Source organism: Bombus terrestris, chromosome 14 (genome assembly GCF_910591885.1).
Source record: "Bombus terrestris chromosome 14, iyBomTerr1.2, whole genome shotgun sequence".
NCBI classification, from domain to species: domain Eukaryota; kingdom Metazoa; phylum Arthropoda; class Insecta; order Hymenoptera; family Apidae; genus Bombus; species Bombus terrestris.
The window spans coordinates 11,241,155-11,262,566 of NC_063282.1; the positions used below are offsets into that span (position 1 = coordinate 11,241,155).

The 21,412-nt window shown below is 25.4% G+C and overlaps 6 protein-coding genes across 10 annotated transcripts in view; 2 read left to right on the top strand and 4 right to left on the bottom strand.

Annotated features, from left to right (window-relative positions):
- Positions 1-487: 487 nt before the first annotated feature.
- On the bottom strand, positions 488-2,562 carry LOC100648234 (aurora kinase C). The gene is made up of 4 exons (XM_003393337.4): positions 2,393-2,562; positions 1,496-2,069; positions 789-1,314; positions 488-668 (listed from the first exon to the last, which is right to left on the bottom strand). Exons 2-4 carry the CDS (start codon positions 2,053-2,055, stop codon positions 567-569), a joined length of 1,188 nt encoding a protein of 395 aa, XP_003393385.1. The 5' UTR covers positions 2,056-2,069; positions 2,393-2,562; the 3' UTR covers positions 488-566.
- A 560-nt stretch (positions 2,563-3,122) lies between these two features.
- LOC105666120 (ferritin subunit) lies at positions 3,123-7,033 on the bottom strand. Its single transcript, XM_012312434.3, has 5 exons — positions 6,800-7,033; positions 4,479-4,600; positions 4,241-4,402; positions 3,991-4,134; positions 3,123-3,913 (listed from the first exon to the last, which is right to left on the bottom strand). The coding sequence occupies exons 1-5, from the start codon at positions 6,867-6,869 to the stop codon at positions 3,758-3,760; spliced, it is 654 nt and encodes a 217-aa protein (XP_012167824.1). The 5' UTR covers positions 6,870-7,033; the 3' UTR covers positions 3,123-3,757.
- A 72-nt stretch (positions 7,034-7,105) lies between these two features.
- On the top strand, positions 7,106-8,903 carry LOC100648350 (ferritin-3, chloroplastic). Its single transcript, XM_012312428.3, has 4 exons — positions 7,106-7,252; positions 7,856-7,960; positions 8,019-8,299; positions 8,396-8,903. The coding sequence occupies exons 2-4, from the start codon at positions 7,861-7,863 to the stop codon at positions 8,690-8,692; spliced, it is 678 nt and encodes a 225-aa protein (XP_012167818.1). The 5' UTR covers positions 7,106-7,252; positions 7,856-7,860; the 3' UTR covers positions 8,693-8,903.
- Positions 8,904-9,251: 348 nt separating this feature from the next.
- LOC100647687 (1-phosphatidylinositol 4,5-bisphosphate phosphodiesterase gamma-1) lies at positions 9,252-17,631 on the bottom strand. Of its 2 annotated transcripts, none has more exons than XM_020862956.2 (20): positions 17,491-17,631; positions 16,468-16,663; positions 15,406-15,555; positions 15,178-15,316; positions 14,940-15,102; positions 14,548-14,861; positions 14,264-14,470; positions 13,773-14,193; positions 13,382-13,693; positions 13,117-13,298; positions 12,869-13,046; positions 12,732-12,797; positions 12,476-12,667; positions 12,179-12,400; positions 11,873-12,079; positions 11,415-11,796; positions 11,205-11,344; positions 11,021-11,128; positions 10,870-10,943; positions 9,252-10,782 (listed from the first exon to the last, which is right to left on the bottom strand). In XM_020862956.2, the coding sequence occupies exons 1-19, from the start codon at positions 17,500-17,502 to the stop codon at positions 10,923-10,925; spliced, it is 3,612 nt and encodes a 1,203-aa protein (XP_020718615.2). In that variant the 5' UTR covers positions 17,503-17,631; the 3' UTR covers positions 9,252-10,782; positions 10,870-10,922. The 2 variants fall into 2 exon arrangements, with proteins under 2 accessions (XP_020718615.2, XP_048267728.1); XM_048411771.1 differs by lacking the exon at positions 17,491-17,631 and adding an exon at positions 16,135-16,254 and having other exon boundaries at positions 16,468-16,610.
- A 566-nt stretch (positions 17,632-18,197) lies between these two features.
- On the bottom strand, positions 18,198-21,280 carry LOC100650025 (putative protein tag-52). 2 transcript variants are annotated; one of them, XM_048411774.1, is made up of 8 exons: positions 21,026-21,280; positions 19,989-20,119; positions 19,671-19,892; positions 19,418-19,604; positions 18,929-19,341; positions 18,714-18,851; positions 18,475-18,639; positions 18,198-18,401 (listed from the first exon to the last, which is right to left on the bottom strand). In XM_048411774.1, exons 2-8 carry the CDS (start codon positions 19,992-19,994, stop codon positions 18,237-18,239), a joined length of 1,296 nt encoding a protein of 431 aa, XP_048267731.1. In that variant the 5' UTR covers positions 19,995-20,119; positions 21,026-21,280; the 3' UTR covers positions 18,198-18,236. The 2 variants fall into 2 exon arrangements, with proteins under 2 accessions (XP_048267731.1, XP_003393397.2); XM_003393349.4 differs by lacking the exon at positions 21,026-21,280 and adding an exon at positions 20,192-20,690.
- The window catches only part of LOC100647924 (membralin), a 65,373-nt gene continuing 64,677 nt past the window's right edge, over positions 20,717-21,412 (top strand). For 2 of the 3 annotated variants that reach the window (XM_003393334.4, XM_012312407.3), the window contains exon 1: positions 20,717-20,880. The gene's annotated coding sequence lies outside the window, so the exon portion shown is untranslated. Of the gene's footprint in view, positions 20,881-20,930; positions 20,950-21,412 lie in introns of those variants that run through there. The other variant, XM_048411772.1, reaches the window with a different exon arrangement.

Genomic DNA, 21,412 nt, shown 5'->3' on the forward strand with positions numbered 1-21,412 from the left:
TTTATGTAAATTTACTACCTACAAATATTCCAATAATATTAAAATACTTAATATATACATAATTTTCTTATACATTATATTTTTTATTCCAAATTATTACTTATAATTTATTGTTATAATATCACTTGTTTTTTAGTCTGATATAGATATAATAAGTTAAACTCCAAAATTAAAACCGAATTTACACTGTTTCACTTTAGAGGAACACGACGGATGAACACTTTTCATCCTTATTTCATCCGCGGAAGAAAGCAAAGATAAAAGCAGTGTTCAACAACGATGTTAATAAACATAACAATATAAATTCAACTTAAGAAAACTGAAATAAACTCTAATAATTGATTACATTAAAATTATGTTGTAATTAAGTTATTAATAGAATATACGTCTTAAAAAACATGTAGTATACTGTTTCAAATTATATAATACTTTAATTTACATATAAAATAACAATATTAGGAATAATATAAAAAATATCTAAAATAGATTTCTTGCTGAAAAATATTTTTTTAATGAAATATAACTGTTTTATAAGACAAAATATAAAACTTATTAACTTAACAACTTCATTGTGGTACATGTGGTTCTGTTGTTCGATTTTGCACAATCCAAGGATGTCTTAAAACATCTTCTAAAGGTAATCTATAATTTGCGTCAACTACTAATAGCTAGAATAGAAAAATGAAAAGTTATCACTTATTATTTTCATATAGTAGTCAAACTTTTTAATTATTTAGTTTATTTAATAATGCACTTTTTTATCTTATAAACATAAAATAACAACTCACCTTAGATATTAAATCTTTTGCACCTTCACTAATAAAGTTTGGAAATTTATATTGAGCTTTCTTGATTTTTATATATGTTTCATCATAAGTTTCAGCTAAAAAAGGAGGTTTACCAACTAAACATTCATAACAAAGCACACCAAGTCCCCATAAATCTACAGTATGATCATGTGTTTTTCCAACAACCATTTCTGGTGGTAAATAATCTAAAGTACCACATAAAGTATTTCTCCTAGATGAGGGTGCATGGACAGACCATCCAAAATCTGCCATTTTTAATTCACCCTTTATACCAAGTAATAAATTTTCAGGCTTGATATCACGATGTATCACCTTTTTACTATGACAATATTTTAAAGCATCTGCTAATTGAGATACGTATGTTGCTGTTCTAATTTCGTCAAAACGTTTCTCTGGTTGTGCATTCAATTCTTTAAATAATTCTCCATTTGGGGCATATTCCAAAATTAAATATACCCTTTTATCATCATGAAAATATCCATACATTTTTAAGATATTTGGATGCCTATATGAAAAATAAAAATGGTACATTTACTCTAATTCATCTTATAAAAGATATTATTTATATTGTAGCAGTTGATGGAACGATCAAATGTAATTTTAAATTTAAATAAATTTTAAGGTATTGAAGTTTTTATGATAACAGTCAATATTTTCTTTTTACTATAAATATTAAAATTTTTTACCTTAAATGTGTTTGAATTTCTATTTCCCTCCTAACTTGATGTTCCACATCAGCTTTCTGTATTTGTGCTTTAAATAATACTTTCATAGCAATGATAAATTTTGATTTCTTCTCTCTAGCTAGATAAACATTTCCAAATTTTCCTTTTCCCAATGGTCGTCCAATATCAAAATCAGTTAAAACCCACTTCTTTTCACTTTGACTCTTTTTATTTGTATTGTTTTGTTCTACATTCTTCTCAATGTCTCTATTTTTTTCAGTTTTATTTTCCTTGTTATCATCAGTTATATTTGATATATATGGTATCGTGTTAGAAGATATAGGTAATTTAGGTGGCGGCATCAATTCTGTTGACTTTTTAGAGCCTTTTTCTTTAGTTTGTTTGATATTTGCCAAATAAGTATTGCATTGACTGTTTGTACTATTTAAATTTTCTGTATTTCTTGATGTATTCTCAGTCAATACAGAACTTACTTTTGATATCTTTAACTGTTTAAGATTATTTTCAACTTGAGAAATTGCCTTTTGTGTTTGAGACTTAGATCTTTTATCCTTCAGCATTGCTTAAATATAACCTATGATTGAAAATAGCATAAAGCATTAACAAATAGAAGTCTTTTAATAAACAATTAATTTATTACATAATGCAAAAATTAAAAATTATAAAATTATACAAAGATTCATTATATGTTAATAAAAAAATTAAAACTCTAAAATATACACATACTTCGCATAAAAATTTTATAAACAATATTTAAAGAATAAAGTACAATGCATTATTCAAAAGGTTACAATGAATTGATATTTTAAAAATATTTTACATAATCAATAAAAGAAATAATATCCAGATTTTAAATAACTATATTAAAAAATTAATAACAATAACTAAAACACTTACGTTTAAAGCAAGAAATACAAATTCTCTTACAAACGTTGTATCTTCAATTCTATTTCAAAATAACGAATTTCCACACTTTATTCTCATTGGCCAGAATATTCAATCATGTATAGAAAACAAATTACAAGATATTCAACTCTATTAAGAAGTGAGAATCATAGTTAACAGCGCTACGTATTATAAGATCTGTAAAGACCAAAAAATTCAATAACTTCAAATTAATATTAAATTATATTAATAACTAAACATAACAAAATTACATTTTTGATATACATTTTTTGCACAAATCCTATTTATATAAATATTAAGAATGTGAAATAGATGTATGGATCTTTTATAAGTAAATAGTAACAATAAAATTTGATAAAAATCAAATTTTCGTACTAAATTAATAATTAATGTTTACATATTACTTTTAGTATCATTAATTTAAATTAAAATATGAAATACAATATATCATTATGTACATATGTGTCAATATAAACGGATGTAATATTTTGGGAAATATAAACAAATTTTTAAAATAATGTATTAATGTACATTTATGCATCACGATTACGATTGTGATAAATGAGAACAGTTTCTTTATAAGAATTAAAAATTTGTTGTTGTAGGTTAAAATATAAACTATCACAATAAAAGTACTTTTTATATTTTAATAGCAATTTTATATTTTACTAGGAAAAATGGACAAAATATGTATTGTTTTATATGAATTTTAAAATATTCATTTATTTGGTAAGAGTAATATATTTATTATAGTTTAACAAACATTTGTAAACAGGGTTTCTTGTATGTCTATATTACAGACCACATTTAGAAAAATATTTTATATATAACACAATTTATATCTTTGATACTAACTTAAAATTTAATAAAACTAAGTTACTGTAAGTGGAAACGATATAGCGCAGTCGTAAAATTATAAATTTTAGTGATGAACTAAAATTTATACGTTTCAAATACCGAAGTATCGAGTCTCTCTCTTGTAAGACCGTACGATATCAATTTGAAACTATTCCTTTCAAAAGTATATGTCTTAATCTTTAATTACATGTTAACTTTTATTAATACATCAATTATTATTGTATAAGAAGTAATAAAGACTTATTGCTATATAGTTTTGATTATAAAGATTTTAAATGAAATAGTAATTTACAAATAACGTTCGCAGTTCAATATTTAAATTACCTGTACAAAACGCGTACGGTCCTAGATGCGGTTATATGAATGGGTGTTTCTTTTTAAAGTTTTAATTTACAACCGGACTCTATCGTTTACACCTAATATACATAGTTCATTCTAAATATGGCCATAATTTCATATGCAATGTTGGAGTACAATTTTTGTTATTTCAAGTACAAATTAAACTTCATTATTCAAAAGTTTCTTATCAAACAGGAATTCTCCTAATACTCCATTTGTTGCCATCATTTTACCCAAAGTTGAAATTTTTCCTGCAAGATCACGTTGACCTTTGTATTGTTCAGTTAGAAATTCTCCAGTGAGGTAGTCCACCAACTGAAATTAATCAATTTGGAACAATAAAATAAATTTAAGATTGTAATCACATTCATTTTTTCTACAATATAACTTACATGATAGTCATTGAAGTTGCTGTCTTTTGGTTTTTCACAGTGTTTGATAATATTGCGAATCTTTTTTGTAACGTCAGTTTCTAATTCAAGAGCGTTTTTTAGAGCTTCAATACCGTTACTCCAGGTTTCGCGCAATGGTCCCAGCTAAAAACAATATTTGTATATTTTTAATTATATGGTTAAATTGTACATTATAAAACATAAATTAAAATAAAATTATATTTATAATAAAATAGTTCTAAATGCACACCGAACTGATGTCCAAGAGTTTGCTAACATCATCTGTTAAGTGACCACGCATTAACAGATATTCAATAATTTTTATTGCATGTTCTCTTTCTTCACTGGCAGAATCAAAGAAAAATTTGCTAAATCCTGGACGATTAACTGTATCACGAGCAAAATGAGCACCCTAAAATAAAGAAGAATGTATAAATATAATATTTCTTAACAAAATACATTGTAAAACAATGAAAAAATGCAATTACCATTGCAAGATAAGTCATAGCAGCATTAATCTCAGTATTCACTTGAGCTTTCAATTCATTCGTGCATGAATTAGCCATTTGCGTCCAATTCTTTGGTATATCAAATACAGATCTGGATGTACCTACAAGTATTAATTAAGTATTTATTAACAATAAAAATACATAATATATATTTCATTAAAATCTTAAATGATACATAAAGAAATAAAAACAGCTAAAAATAATAAACAATATTAAAAAAACTATATATAACATTTTTTACAAAATATGTTGAAATACTATTGTAACATTTCACAATACTGTAGATATATTACTTATTGAAATCATAAATAGATAATAAAGCAATGATCACATATAATTTATCAAATCTAATGAAATCTTGTATACACTTAGGATAAGATTATACTCTCATATCTTTTATAATTATAAAAATATATAGTTAGCTACAAATTACTTCAATTGTCATTATTTTGTTAATGTCTAACTTTGAATATTATTTTTAATTTTTTCTGATACAATACACGTATTCTGATGTATTAATATAAACAACATATATACTATAGTAGATAAAAATGAAACTAGTATAAAAAATAATTATCATAAAATTAGAATAAATGCTAAAAGCTCTTATTTAAGGCTGAAACAAAAACCAGTTTGTGATATTAGAAAATGAAGTCAATGATGTAAAGTAGGTTAGATTAAATTATCTGACTTCTCAGAACAATGTACAGTACACATTTATATTGAATGTGGACTTTAGAACATGCAGTAATCAATACGTTTACATTGTCACGTAAAGCTTATCAAGTGTTATCATTGTACAAATAAGATAGTCGATAATGCTTACTAATTAACAGTCTAGAATCATGAAAGTCTATTAGCTTGTTCTGAAACTTAAAAAATTATGTATTAAATATTTCTTTAATACAAAAAAATAATTAATTTTCAAGACAAATTATTACAAATAAATACATAAAATGTAACATAATAGTGAAGGGTATATAGAACTTATATAGTCAAATTTAGTTTTATTATAGTATAATTACTGGCTCTAGTTATTATATTATTTTATTAATGTATTTTGCACGTAATATAGAATAATTTTCTTTTTAGTTATATGTACAACAGTAATATTGATCATGGATTTTCAATAATGATGTACATTGAAATATTTTATCTTTGTTCATTCATATAAAATAATAACTTTTAATTAGGTTAAAAAAATATTAAGAATATAAAGAATATAATAAAAAATATAAAATATATAAGATATAAAACATACAAAGTATACAAATTTTATACATAAAAATAATGTTAAATTATCTGAAATACATATTTATTTCAAAGAACACAAATATATAGTAAAAGTACATGTAACATGATAAATAATCCACTGAATGAGGAAATTAAAAAATTTATATTATAGGCATTGCATCATAATCATTTTCATAATATCTAATATATATTTCTGGCAATGTTTATACATGCGAATAATGACACAATGAGAGCTATGAAATCATATTCATGACAAATAAGTTCAGTTACCTAAAATGTCCAAAAGTCAGACAAAGAATATAAAGGAGCCTTCAGAGGATCAATATTATTGTCAATATTTAACATTCTCAACATTTTATTGACAATATATATAGATGGTCTAGAGTCCAGAGAATAGTCTCTTATATACGATAATGTTGAGAATTGTTAATGTTAAATATTAACAATGATATTGATTGTCTAAACGCATTGCAATATGTAAAATTATGTTCTTTCACAATAACAGGAAAATATTACATGAAAATTAATATATTAAAGCATAGAATGTAGAGGTATTGATAATGTTTATAATTTTAGAACATTAATATTTAAAGCTAATATTATTTAACTTTTAATATTGCTATTTGAAACACATTGAAATTTTAGATTAAATAAAATTCGAATTAAAGAAAATAATGTACAATATGTCTTACTTACATATGTTACGTTTTAAGGAAAAGAAGTTGTTTACGAGGAATACATATGCGCATTAAGTTGTTGCATTACGACATGAACAGATTATAATTATATACATATATTATTTCGCTTATTATTAGGTGCTAATTAAAACATATTAAAATTGGTAAATATACCATACCTGTATGTTTAGCATCTTTTTAGGAAATACAAAACAGTTTGTCCGAGGACAATACGGACTTAAAAATGGAGAGGATAAGAAATCACAAGGGAATCTGTTAGGAAATACCATGCTAACCTTAATCGATGTTTTTATACAAAAATCAAAAGAGTATTCAAAACAAACATTGTAGGATAAATAATAGACTTACATTGAAGTTTATTTCCTAGTGATCCATTGATGCAAAGAAAAGTGACGAGGAAAATGTAAATCAGTTTCATTGTTGAATTCTTTCAAAGGCTAGAATTCGAAAAATCGCGAAAGCACTTGTAATTTTACTTTTCGGGAGCAACCTTTATACGCACTGGTATAGAAGGCTGCTTTTAGTGAAGCTAGATAAGAGAATGTACGTGAACTAAACACGATGTACGATCATCGATTATTTAATAATTGACCAACAAATGCGTATCATTCGTAAGTAGTCGACGGGGACTAACTGGAATTTTCTATCCCCTTTCTATCACGCATGCGCCCTACCTATCAGCTGACTATGACTGTGTGAAAACTACCAACGAACACGGTTCTTCAACGTTCATTGTTGGAAGAACGTCGAAGCGAGAGTATTCACGTTTCCTTCCTTTGTACAAGAACATTATTTGATCAGGTATGTGAATATAAGCAATTTCAATCTCATTTATTAATGTACAAATATTTATATAGTATAAATAGAAGATAAAATTAATGCAATAACGACAAATTTTTAATTATATGTTATTTCATTATCATTTGATATATGAGATACTGCGCATTTATAAATGTAATGACGAAAATACCGATGTACAGCATTTGATATCTATTGATAATATAAATTTTTCTTTGTATATTATAGGCGCGTGACGTACACGTATTATATGTGCGAATCCACATCATTTATTTTGTATCTTAAGCCATATTCAGTATTCTATTCGTAACTGGGCTATCGTACATCTTTATTGTCCTTTTCAGTTATTAATTTCGTATATTCTTATAAGTGTGAAATTAGTTACACATACTATTTAAAATTTAACGTCGTTATCATTAATCACGCATTTGTAATGTACTTTGAAGTTATTAAAATTATTAAGATTGTAATTCCTTAATAAACTGATATTAGAAATAAAAATGGATTTTAACAATTTTAGATAAATTAAAATAATATTAGATACTTGATTCCTTATATTTAAATAGCACAAATATTCAATATTTTATTTATTATTTAAAATTGCAGAAAATATGTTGTTCTTTGGAATATTATCCATTCTTCTGGCAGTTGCTGCTGCTGAAGATACATGCTATGATGATTCACTAGCAGTATGTGATCCAATACCAAAAGGTGATACAGAAATATTTAATATTTTATTATATAAATATATTAATATTTAAATTTTTAGATGGAAAATCAATGTTAAACTGTAATGCAAAATATGGACATATTGAAAGACATCCTCTGATTGATCTTCAATCATATGCAAATGCTAATGTTAGAGTCAGCTTCGAATTTCTGCTAATGTCTAGTTATTTTGGAAATTATGAAGATCAACGTCATGGATTTAAGAAATTATATCGTAAATTTTCTGATGAATTGTGGGAAGATGCAATTAACATAATCAAATATATTACCAAACGAGGTGACACAATGGACTTCAATCAACCACCACACTTGACGGAACCTGTATGTTGATTGTTGCACTTTATAATTCATATATTGTGTAACATAAAAAGAGACAAAGATGTCAAAATTTGTTAATGTTTTATATCTTTTTTTTAGACTTACGAACGAAAAGTAACATATGAATTGAATGAACTTCACAGTTTAGCCAAAGCACTTGACAGACAAAAGGAGCTTGCAAATAAAGCCTTGAATATACATCATGACATTACAAAGAATGATAAGATAAACGATGCTGGTGTTGCTCATTATGTTGAAGAGAGATTCATAGAACCACAGGCAGATCGTGTTCGAGATTTAGCCGGCTATATAAATGATTTGAAGAATTTATTAACTGGAAATGATCATTCTGTAGCTCTATTTTTGTTTGATGAATATCTTAAGAATAGTTTGTAACTTGTTTACAACTGAAGTTAAAAAAACATAAATCAGAATTTTATATCTACTATATTTTAAAAATTCCCTATATGAATAAGTTATGAATAAGTTATCCATAACAAAATATTTTACATTTTTCAGTTATGCAGAATTCTACATTTAGAATTAATAAATATATATGGTGTTATTTTTTGACACATTTCATCTAATAAAGTGTTTACTTCATAAATCGTTTCTTTTAATTTCTACATTAATTATTTTTTACATATATTAGGCAATAACAGGGAGAAACTTTATGAAAGAAACTCATAGTTAAAAGATTATGTTAAGACTATATAACTATATGTAATTAAGACTACATGGCTATATATAAAATAGACTATAGTTAAGAAATGAATTTCATTAATATATAGAAATAAGGAAGAATGTAATTTTCTTTTTCAGCATTAATGCATTTAATATATATGAAAAATAGTTCTACAGTTAGTACTTAAAGTTACTAAAATTAAATTTGATTTCATATTAAGGAAATTCTATATTTCATTTTCTTTTTTGTAAAAGATATGTATAAGATGTATAATAATGAACAAATAATAACATATATTTTATTCTTCATTTTTATGAATTTGTTGTGTACATAGTATTTAATTATACCGAATATACATATGTATATATTTTTAATATGTATGTGGTATTGGAATAATTTATCATTTTAATCATATATGTGATTTTAGGAAGCTGATTTAATCAATAGAGTTATTGTTATTATATATTTAAATTAACTATTACAAAATGAAGACATATTAGTGAAATATTATTATAATTATAACATATTATAAAAACAAGAAGTTATACAAAAAATTATTTTTTTTTAAATTAAATTTCTATTAAAATTACTAAATAATAGTATATTATTTAATTATAATGTAAAACAAAAAGTCATGAAGTATACAAATAATGCGCTTAACCTTTTCGCTACCACACATCACAAATATGTAAAAATATATGTCATATTATGTAACATGTTGAAAATTTGAAACTTGGGCTGTGAATAACAACTTTTTCCTTAAACGGCGGTAGCGAAAAGGTTAATATACTATATAAAATTATATCAAAAACTTCCATTACTATTTCCTTGTTTCTAACAAGTAATTTATAGTAATATTATTTTTAAATATAAAAGTTTGTATCAATAGGAACGATGATAAAAAAATGTTATGAATATAAAATATGTAACATATAAATGAGATATAATATTCTTATTGCAATATTTCTTAATAAGTGTGTAAGTTTAATTAATTGTTTCTAGAGTTATTTTTCTTCTGGTTTCCAATACTATTACTGAATACGTAACTTCATGATACATTACTTCAATAAGTACATTTATATCTCATTTTATATAGCCCAAAGTTTATGATTTTACATGAAAGGCAATACATATGTATGTATATCATTTAGTAATGAGCCTCTCATCATTTAGTTTTTTTATATACTACATTACTAAATTAAAATTATATAGCATTGAAACAATAAATAAATAGTATTAATATGAAAATACCATTCTAATTAAAAGAATTAGAAGCGTATTGTACATATTGATTCAGTCTAAAATATATCATAGCTGAAGGCTTCGTTATTCGTATCTACTCTTTTTGTCTGAATGAAAGAAGTGATATATAATACAACTTGAAGATGTATCTCAATATGTCAGTGCCTGATTTGTTACTCTTTACATAAAAAGTATAAAGATAGTCTATACTAAATCACAATGATCTTTTTACATATAATAAAGATTATTTTTGAATCTCATCTTATTAATATGTCACGTTTTTAAAGATATTGCGTTTTCTCATATTCGACTATGTTTAATATCTATTACTTTTTCAATACTGTAATAGCTACTTTGTTTATATTATACATAGCAAATAATGTCTTTAAATTATCTATGTAATTGGTTACAAAAAGAAAAGTATATTCCTTCATAATCATTGATTTCAATTTGTAGATTTCAATCCTTGTATAACCAGTCTGTTTTATAATAATATTTCAGTTAATTTCAGATTTTGATTAAAGTATTTCATGTAATAGTATTTATGTTAAATAATAATCTGAAATGATAGAATTCGTATTATATAATGCTATATACGTAAATGTAAGAACTACTTTATGAAGAAATGTAAATTTTGAACATTTACCTTTTTTCATCTCTGGTATCAAACACCTTAAAGTCTGTAATTTATTATTGGTTTCACAAACTATGTGAATGTGTCTACAATAATTATTTGTAATATAGAAATATATTTAACAAGGTAATAGAAATAAATAATAATAAAATTTTATACTTACGGCTGAAGATGTAATTCGAAGATGTATCAATAATGATGCGAGTTCAAGATCTTCACTATAATTATTTTTTAATGGGATGCTTCTATATCCTGGTCGTAAACATCGGACCTAAATATAGAAGTGTATTAAAAAATAGTAAAATATTTATTTAGTAATCTAAAAATTGTAGATATTTTATACATACAGAATAAGTGGCTTGTCCAATAAAATTACTATCACCGAACATATCTTCATCCTGCACAATGAATCGTATGAAGGCAAAGTTTGGATTAAAAACTTCGAACTCGCATGATTCATTCCACGTGGGGTTAAATCCATTATCAGCTATAATATTAATTTTACCACTGTCTATGTATCGAAATATTTAATCATAATATCACATTTTCATACTTACGTATTGTTCTTGTTGTTAATTTTATACCAGAATCAAAATCAGCTCCTATAATTTCAATTTCAATGAAAGGGCTAGCTATACCTCTTCCTGATCTAATTAAATGTCTTGCACCAATAACTTTTAAAGAAAACTTAAGTGATTCTATTCCATGTAAACAGTTTTTATCATACGGATTAAAATCATCTCTAAACATGAATTCCGGTTTTAAAATATAACCACAACTGCCGTTTTCTTTAAATTTTGCCTGATTAAGCTGCATTGATTTATCGCCAGTTTGATAATTCAGTGCTACCATCTGACAACCAGTATTCCACATTGGCACAGGATTATAATTTGATGAATCGATACGTTGTCCTTTTGGATATACTCTGCTAAATTGAATCTGCAAAATTGTAATTGTAAACATTCTTGTCTTCTAACTAGAAAATTAAGTCTATTGTAATTTTATATTGCTTCACCTGATGATATTTTATAAAAAACTTGTTTTCTTGCTGACACATAAGTTTCTCAGCTTTTGTCTCAGGGAAGCTACTCATTTCATTAAATACAAAACCTTTTGATTTTATTCTGTCTAAATTAAATGCAACGGATCTACAATAAACTATTAGATTAGACATTTCTTTAGCTATTCTCCATGCACGTTCCATTTCTTTGTGTTGATTTTCCTAAAAAAAAAATTAGAATGCATTTAACAGTGTAATTGGTTATTTAAATTGAAATCTTATTAGGTAATGTTTTAAAAACAAGGAAACTTATGTATTTACTCTAACACTGGCATTTTGAGCAGTTTCTTTAATACTGGACATCCATTCTAGTGCTGTATCTTTTGATGAAGTTGCTACTTCAAATACTGAACACATACTTGGATTTTGTATTCTTAGTATCCATTCTAATCCAGATCGACCCCCTACTCTTAATTCAACCACAGCACCCATAATGTCTAATGAGCCTTTTTGTAGGCTACCAAACATCATAGAATCTGCTGACTGAAAGCAAAAATAAGATAACATATAACTATATTTAATAATAATATTTGAGATCATGATCTGTGAATTACTTACATCTCCTTGGCTTTCTTGCGGTTTTATTTCTTCCACGTAACTAGCGGGAAACCAATGTTGCTTTTTACCGCCGTAGTCTCCTCGCCACCAACCACCACTTTGTCGATGTACATTTGTTATTATAGCGTGTTTTACTAATGTTAATTCATCATCCCTCCTTGCTTTATAATCATATATAGCTTTTACAGTCACCTTTAAAGTAAATTAAATGTCTCATATATTTCATATATGTTATTTTTTTATTATTATAACTTACTTTTGACGTAAAACTAGTAGGGTCCATATAACCAGGAATGCCATAAACAGATCCATCATCTATATCCTGAATGTAATGAAGTAATTCAATAAGATCAGAAAGTATAACTTAATAAATAAAAATGTAAAATACGCTACCAATTCCATCTTTCTAATAACATCTTGATTTACAGGATGGCTTAATTTAATTTTTTTATATAACGGGTGCCTTTCATAATAATTAACTAATTCAACCAAACTTTCAAATTGTACGGTGCCAATAGTATATAAACGTCCTTCTAGTTTAATCCTGCAATGCTTAATTTTTTTCTCTGCTCTGTAACATAGTAAAAGCAGATTTAAAAAATATTATTTTAAATAACAATTAATACTTTCAAAAATTTTACCTAAAAGATATAGCATAAGAATTGCTTTCTTTTTCACTTGGTCTCACTAAAAATGCACCATCTGTAGGAATTCGTTTTAACATTTCTTCGGCTATAGTTCGAGTACATTCAGCATGCCACCATTCTTTTTCTTCGTGTTTGTTTGGTTGTGGAACAGGTTCTTGAAGCGTGATTAAAAATTCCTATTTATTTCATCATAAAGTTGTTAATTAATAGAACCATGATATCAGATTTAATTATAATTTTTAATTTTGTTTATTCTTACTTGACTTCTTAATGGATGATTGCGATAATGTGTAATTAAACTATATAAACTATCAAAGCAATTTGTATCAATCAGATAATATTGTGTTTGACCCATTTCTTGTTTCAGTTTAATACGGCAATGATTTACTTTTCCTTTGCGCCAAAATGAAAGGCAGTAATCGCCCACAAATGTAACACACTGTCTAACTAAAAATGTGCCATCACCGAGGTGCGAATAACGTCGTAGTAATTCTTCTGCTTCTTCTCTTCCTCTTGCTAATTTACCGTGAAACCATTTTTCTCCAAAATGTAATTCATCGTTCGGTACTCCCTGTATTATAATCGATTATAAATATAATACAATAAAATTTCAAAATTTCATCCAGAACGTTTTTACTGTGCATACATACATCAGTCGGTCGTCGAACTACAGTTTCTTCATCATCATCATGTTCAGTTTCTTGGGTTCTAGAAAATGTATCTGTGTAGAATAGTTTCTGTTGTGTTAATACAAAAAAATGTGGATTCCATTCTCTGTCAACGGGATCTTCAAGATAAAGAATGCCATTTTTAACTGTATTTCGAAGATCCATTTCTTGCCTACTTTCATCATTTCGAATTAGAAATGATGTTTCATCTACGCCATCAGGTAGTTTTTTATGTTTCAATATAATTTTTCTTCTCAGTGCATGCGGTGATGGTAAAGAAGTTTCATTTTTATCTACAGGTTGAACTAATAACATATCGCCAAATACATCTTGCATTGTAATTGCCATTTTACGTTGCTGTGGTAAAGTACAATTATCCTCAATGGATAAAATGACAGGATAACTGTACAAGAAGTATATTTATATTTTAACCTTTAAGATAAGAAATTAAACAGATATATAGTTATACTTACTCAGAGGTAGCAAAAGCGTGCTCTTTGATGGTTTTAATAACATCTAAAAATTTAATCTTTGTAGTGAGTGTATGGCCATGAAAAATAAAGGGCATTCCATCTGGCCCGTCCCAACAATCAAGTTCTATACATCTACATCCAGCTCTTAATGCACGAACATAAGCTTGACAACTACTTTCACTGCTAATTTGATCTCCCATTAAGTATCTGTAAGAATATTTTATGCAAATGGACTATTTATTTTTATAATACTTATTCCTCTACAAAAGAAAAATCATACTTACGTATTATGTGATGATGCTATCCAATAATGTGCAAGAGGTTTAGTCATATCTTGATAAATTCGCGAATATTTTGAATCCCATATGGAATTTTGTTTCGAAAACAGGAAATCGATAAACTCCGAGAACGTAAAGTGCGGTTCCTGTACATCCCTTTGAGGATCTTGTAAATAATCTCTAATGAAACATGATACTTCAACCTCATTATTTCCTAAAGGATCTTGTTGTTCAGTTATTAAAAAATTTTGGAACTCTTGTACTGTAACAATTTGTCCCGTTTTAGAATAATTAAGTAATTTACTCCAATCTGTAAGATTCTACAAAAATACAAAAATAGTAGATGACACAACATATATAGATATTAAAAATATGTATTAATAAATAAAAAAACTTACACTTTGATCAAAGATGAGTTTATGATAAAGTGCAACAAAATCATCAAAGCCAAGTTCATTTCTGTTTCTTGTATCTATTTCTTGAAAAAGTTCCCTAAGTTTATTCGTTGCTGTTTTACAATTAACTCTAGGTAAAAATGCTTTTATATCTTTTAAAGTAACTCTATAAAATATGAAATATCAAATTAAATAATCTTAAAAATAACTTAAATTTATAAATAAAAATATAATTTTTTACGTTTCCCTTGAATTTTCCATTGCATAAAATTCTTTTCTTAGCCATCTTTCAACTTGTAAAGGATAAGGAGCTTTTATAGTATCTTGAACCAACCGACGTAATCCTTTTACCCAAAGTTCACATTCTTTTTCACTAAGAGCTGAAATGAATATATAAAAAAAGTCACTTGTAAAATTATAGCTTAAATGATATTTATGTAAGAAATAAAAACTTAAAAATAAATTTTACCAGAAATTGAAAGAGTTTTAAGGCGAAATTCAGAACCATAATATACAACAAAACATCTAAGATTTTCTATCCTTTTTGCATCTTCTGGCCACTTCTCAAAATCTTTAGAATGCTTCCCTACTTTAATTTCTTTGATTTCTCTTATTTCGACTAAAATCAAATGACAAAATGTTATTTAATGCATTTAGTAGTGTATGTAATATGTCTAATACAAAAATAGAATACAGTATAATATATGTCAACTACATATATATATATATATGTATATATATTATATTGCGAGTACATATATATATAATATTGTATGTTAATATAATGTGCAAAAATATGCTTTTAAACATTAAGCATTTGAAGAAATAAAAGCAGCTTTAGAAAGTATTTGTATTTTTTCAATTATTGTGTTACATATGCATGTTTTGCTGTAATATATGCAAACAGTGCATAATAATTATTATAAAAGCTTTGAGTTTAATCAAATACCCATGCTATCCCATGGGGCTGATCCAATATATCAACAGTATCCATGGGCAGATTTGTTTGTAGACCAAAAATGAAGGAAATGTCCACCAAGATATGCATATATATTTGTATATTTAATTCAATATCAAAATGGATAACCAGGCCAGAAAAAAATGGTTTAATTTAATATGAGATATAAAACATGTACATAAAAGCTTATGAGATGCAAGTCATTAACTGATTTAGATTGTATCTTTGTCATAAACTCACCCATAAACATTATTCACAAGGACCTTTCCTTCAGGTTTTTGACCTATAAATAGTATCTTCAGATAATATTTTGCCCATTTTTGCTGTAGATATATCTTCATAACCATGCAAAATGTGTGCCTAAAATGTTAGGTGAAAATTTATTTCAATTGTACATTGTTGTAGGATAACTATTTCTTTGATGTATAAAATTACACATTTGTTAGTCTTCGTATACATTTTCAATCAATTTTTATTTTTATTAGTAAATTAGTAACATTTCTTTTGAATTACAAAATAACATTGTTCCTATAAATTATTTACTAATATCTTCAAAAGCTAAAGTATTTTTACCTGAACCATCAAATGGTCTAAATGTTGCACTCCGTGACCATACAATTTGTCTAGTTTCTCTTCTTATCATAAGAGTTTTCTTTTCTGGTCTTTTTCTTGAAAAAAATTTTGTTACTACAGTTCCCCTTTCAAGTTGACTAATGATTTGTTCCATTTCAGGTATTATACCATTCATGTTTAAAATATTATAGGTTTGCTATAATAAATCATACATATTTCATATAACTAGATTCTATGCATGGTTTATAAAATTAAAAAATTTGATGAAATAATAGCTTAAAATAAAAGAATTAAGAGGAAAAAATTTTTAAAAAGTTCTATTACAGTTTTCCCATTTAAATTTACATATAATTATTTTAAAAAGGTTCTGGATCTTAATCTATATTACTTTTATATAATAAAGAAACTAAATTAACATAGTTTTTGTTATACTTTAAATTAATGTAAATATTATATATTAATCCACAGATATGTATATCAAAGTATACTCAATTGCAATTACTACTTATGTAAAAAATGATAGTGTATAAATTCTTTAATTTTTTAGCTCCATCAAAGAATATAGAAGAATCTGCAATATACATATATATGAATATACGTACAATTTTTAAGTAACTTTTATGATAATATAATATAATGTTACATGTAACATATGTTTAAAATATGTAAAACTTTATTTCGGACATTAGTTTTATTTTATACAGTTAATTTATTATTATTAAATCCTATTTATAAATATGAAATTAAGAACTTTCTTGTAGTTATTTTAATATACGTGTATTTTGATAATATTACTTGTTTTAGTAAATGCTTTTCACCACATGTATATATAAATATATACATATGTATACTTTGGTTAAAAGGAAAAGAAACCTTTTTAATGTTTTATTTATATTTTCTTTAAACATACTATTCCTTAATTGCGTTTAAACCAGATAATTATACGTAGTTTTAAAGGAATACTTTTCTTATTGTATTATTATATAGATTTCATTTATTAAACGCGACATAAACATAACCTACCACAAAATTCATTTAAGTTTCGTATATACCCTAACAAATAAATTTAAAGACAAGAAGTATTGTTTAAACATATTAAAGTGATAGATAATAAAATATAACATTTAAAAATATTGCTTTCTCTGTTTTTAATAGTATAACATAAAATGTGTAGTACTTATTTTATATTACTCATTACTTGTCTTTTTTATAAATTTCTATTATCTTTTTTATCTTATGTTACATTCTTAAAAATTTATCCTACCTGGATTCGAAACGATATTTTGTTAATTATATGATAAAAAATTCTCTTATCATTTGTAGGTATCAGAGTGTCTTCGTTTAGTTCAGCCAGATTTAGTCCTATCTAGGGATTTCTGTATCTTATTTATGTTTACACAAGATTATATTTATATGATGATAATACCTACTGTATGTTTTTATATAATAATCATGAATAGAAAGAATATATTTGCTGCATCTGTATTTTAAATTAGTAATTTTTGTTCTATAAGATATGTTATTTTATTTTTGTATATAAATATCTAGTTATTTAATTCTTTTATATTTGTTGCTTTTAGATTACGGATGACCGTGTTTAGAATAGTTCAAATATACGTACATATGTATATGTATATAAACTACATTGAATTTTATTAGTAGTATAGACGTTTAAATAATTCATGAGGAAAGTTGAGGGGAAAATATCGGGATTTTAAAAGATCATCTGGTTATTTCGTTAATTTTATTAATAATTTCATGAAACTGTATTACCTAAACCAAAAGAATTTCTTTAAAGATGAACCAAGAGATGCAAAGAATGCACTGATGGATTTGAGTGTTGATGACTCTTGCTTAAAATTTGCAAACTTATTAGGAGATAAACATGGTGTACTGCATTCTGTAAAATGTACATTTTCTTTATCTGTAATTTTCTGCAAAGAAATTGTATATAAATTATGGAGTATCAATATTTTTATATTTATAAAACATTATATCAAAACTTACGCAATTGATGTTTTGTTCACAAGACTTAATATATTTAGAATCATCGTTATTTTTAAATCTTTTAAATCTTTTTAGAAGTACCAAATAGTTATTATTTGATTGTATATCTGCATCTGTTTCATTATCTTTTTTCAAATATGTAATTTTTGATGCATCTAGATTAATCTGTTAATTTAATATACTTTTAAAATTTATTAGAGTAAAGAAATGTTAAAATTGACAAAGAGTATCATACACACCTCCGTTTCTTTGTATGATCTCTTTCTTTTACCAGCGACTATTGGTATATTTTCAGATGGAAATGAATTAAGATTGTTATGCCTTAATGGTTTTCTTGAACTGCTATCCTTTCTTAATGTTTGTCTACATTCTGCATACTAAAATAAGAAGATAATATAAATCAGTTATTAAATTTAATATTTAAGTAACAGAAGTTATTATCTTTCAATAATACCTTCTTTATAGAATTTTGTATTGCTTCTATCCATAAATTACTATCATCATTCTCAGAATAAACTAAAAGCGTTTCACTTAAACAAGTAACACAAAACAATCCACCACTCAAAACAGATTCAATTTTACACTTATTCAATGGTAAAACACAACATACAGTCAGTGAATTTTGTGGATCACCTTTGCAATATAATAAAATGTCATTCAAAAGAACAAAATATCTTCTATATGCAGAGCTTCCTCGTCTAGAGACTCTCATTAATGCTCCTTGCTTGATTAATTTTCTACCAGGTTTTATCAAATTAATTGGGTTTACAATACATTTTTGAAGTCTTAGTAATTTTTGTGATTCTTCATATTGTTCAATGAAGGTATTTATATGCCTTGCAGCTTTCTCCACTTCTACTAAACATGCTGTAAAATAATCAATTTATTTAGTATATAATACTTGAAACTGGAATGATATTGTTTTATGCTATCTTGCAATTACCTTGTAAAAGATTATATTCTTTATGTTTGTTAGATGTATGTTGCAAGACTTCTCTCAATAGTAGTTTGTATCTAGGTACCCTTTGTATTGGAGTAATTAATAGTGAAGGTAATTTTCTACCAACTTCTGGTCTTGTTTCTTGTTTACTAATAAAATCTTTAAATTCAGTATCATTTTCTTGTTTAATCTAAAACAAGAAATTTTTCTATATAGCAGTAATTTTTAACTAGTCAACTAATGTAATAACAAATACCTGCAGTAGTGATAAAATTTGTTCATAATCATAAGCATAAACAGAATACAATTTAAAAAATGGAGCAAGTTTGTGAAATGCGCCTGCAATATTTCTTGGATCTTGTTTTAGTTCTTTTATTAATTCTCCACTAACATTATATAAAGTCTTTATGTTTTCAGACAATGTTGAAAGTAAACTATGATGTAATAACTTTCTTTCTATTATGGGTTGTATAAAATACTGAAAAAAGTACATATATACTTATTATATATATATATGTTTTATTTTATCATTGATATTTGTTATCAAATATCTGTAAATATATGTGAATAATACCTCCATTAAAATTTCTAATTGCCTTAAATATGTAGCTTCTGTTGTTAAAATTTCCTGTATAGCTTGAAACTTTAAATCTTTTTCTTTCTCTTCATATTGCTTTTGATTATGTTCATTTAGACTGTTGAGAACTAAAAATACAAACATTATACATTTCACATTTTACAATTATTTGATAAAAGCATAAATTATTAATTATATACCTTTCATGCGACTACGCATACTTAAAACATTTCTATCATTAATGATTTTCTTCAATTCAAAACTGAGAGGAGTTTGTGGTGATCTTGGAGAATTCATAATTGTAAATAATGGAGCAACTGATGATATTATTAAATAATAGATTTTATCTTCACTATGTTATACTTTGAATATGTTACTTAAAGATAGTTTATTCGTATGAATTCACATAAAATTATACAGTATATTTTCAATAGTGTCTTGATATTATATTAACTATATGCTCCTTTACAAAGTATTATATTTGTTAAAATATTCAAAATTTTATGCTTCTTTACAATATTTTTTGTTATCTAAACATTTAAATTTAAAATTAACGTATCAATGAATATTATGTTATTGGCTGAGTCCTTTTAGTGATTGATCAACAACAGAGTTTGAATAAAAATTAATAGGGAATAAAACATTGGTAAGTTTTTAAGATTTGCGCTATAATGTTGGTCACATTTCATATTGTAAATTTGGGACTATTATAATACAAGTTGTGGAATATCAAAACATATGATGATGAAGTGACAATTTGACAAAAATTAAATTTGATAATATTTGCAAGCGATACTATTATAAATTTATTATTATCTGCAGTGACACGCAGGAGAACAATAAAACTTTAGAAATACAACGTTGTAGTACAACGTTCAGCTTAAAGAAGGTACGATATGGCTGATTTGTATCTTAAAAAGTTACGAATTCATGTGCCAGCTGCGAAATGTCACGTCCGGTGAATAACAATTAATTTAGAGAGATATATATGTATTCATAACAAATATAAAATGTATAACGTTGTATATACTTACTTTTGATATGTAATTACTGACGTTTCTTAAATTATTTAATTATATAACAAAATATGTAATTGGTACATTTATTTATTTTCTTAATTAATAAAAATTTATCTGACATCATGTAACTGAAAAGAAATATTGTGCATAAGTGATCCTATTATATTTGTATCATAATCTGAAACGTAAAAATGCGATTGCCAAATAGGTTATGATGCATGCAGAATGTATGCTATAGGTTATATTCCACATTAGTTGTAGTTATTATTAATAACAAATTTAATATGTAAAGTTTATGATATACAAATGTAATATTACTTTCTATATAGTCTCTATGCAGTCTTGTATGCAAGTTGATTGATTATGAAATAAAATGCTAAAGAAATTTTTAAATGTATATCG

What these genes read in the sequence shown, in the direction of transcription:
- LOC100648234 (XM_003393337.4), bottom strand. Translation starts at nt 2,055, where the DNA reads ATGCTGAAGGATAAAAGATCTAAGTCTCAAACACAAAAGGCAATTTCT. An exon ending in GAAATTCAAACACATTTAAG is followed by an intron (nt 1,315 to 1,495) that starts GTAAAAAATTTT and finishes TTTTTCATATAG; the next exon opens with GCATCCAAATATCTTAAAAA. An exon ending in CAAAAGATTTAATATCTAAG is followed by an intron (nt 669 to 788) that starts GTGAGTTGTTAT and finishes TTTCTATTCTAG; the next exon opens with CTATTAGTAGTTGACGCAAA.
- LOC105666120 (XM_012312434.3), bottom strand. Translation starts at nt 6,869, where the DNA reads ATGAAACTGATTTACATTTTCCTCGTCACTTTTCTTTGCATCAATGGA. An exon ending in ACTAGGAAATAAACTTCAAT is followed by an intron (nt 4,601 to 6,799) that starts GTAAGTCTATTA and finishes TAATACTTGTAG; the next exon opens with GTACATCCAGATCTGTATTT. An exon ending in GCAACTTCAATGACTATCAT is followed by an intron (nt 3,914 to 3,990) that starts GTAAGTTATATT and finishes GATTAATTTCAG; the next exon opens with TTGGTGGACTACCTCACTGG.
- LOC100648350 (XM_012312428.3), top strand. Translation starts at nt 7,861, where the DNA reads ATGTTGTTCTTTGGAATATTATCCATTCTTCTGGCAGTTGCTGCTGCT. An exon ending in ATGTGATCCAATACCAAAAG is followed by an intron (nt 7,961 to 8,018) that starts GTGATACAGAAA and finishes TTAAATTTTTAG; the next exon opens with ATGGAAAATCAATGTTAAAC. An exon ending in CACCACACTTGACGGAACCT is followed by an intron (nt 8,300 to 8,395) that starts GTATGTTGATTG and finishes TCTTTTTTTTAG; the next exon opens with ACTTACGAACGAAAAGTAAC.
- LOC100647687 (XM_020862956.2), bottom strand. An exon ending in CACGCTTTTGCTACCTCTGA is followed by an intron (nt 14,194 to 14,263) that starts GTAAGTATAACT and finishes CTTCTTGTACAG; the next exon opens with TTATCCTGTCATTTTATCCA. An exon ending in ATCATCCATTAAGAAGTCAA is followed by an intron (nt 13,299 to 13,381) that starts GTAAGAATAAAC and finishes TGAAATAAATAG; the next exon opens with GAATTTTTAATCACGCTTCA.
- LOC100650025 (XM_003393349.4), bottom strand. Translation starts at nt 20,288, where the DNA reads ATGAATTCTCCAAGATCACCACAAACTCCTCTCAGTTTTGAATTGAAG. An exon ending in AATTAGAAATTTTAATGGAG is followed by an intron (nt 19,893 to 19,988) that starts GTATTATTCACA and finishes TACTTTTTTCAG; the next exon opens with TATTTTATACAACCCATAAT. An exon ending in AAATTTTATCACTACTGCAG is followed by an intron (nt 19,605 to 19,670) that starts GTATTTGTTATT and finishes TTCTTGTTTTAG; the next exon opens with ATTAAACAAGAAAATGATAC.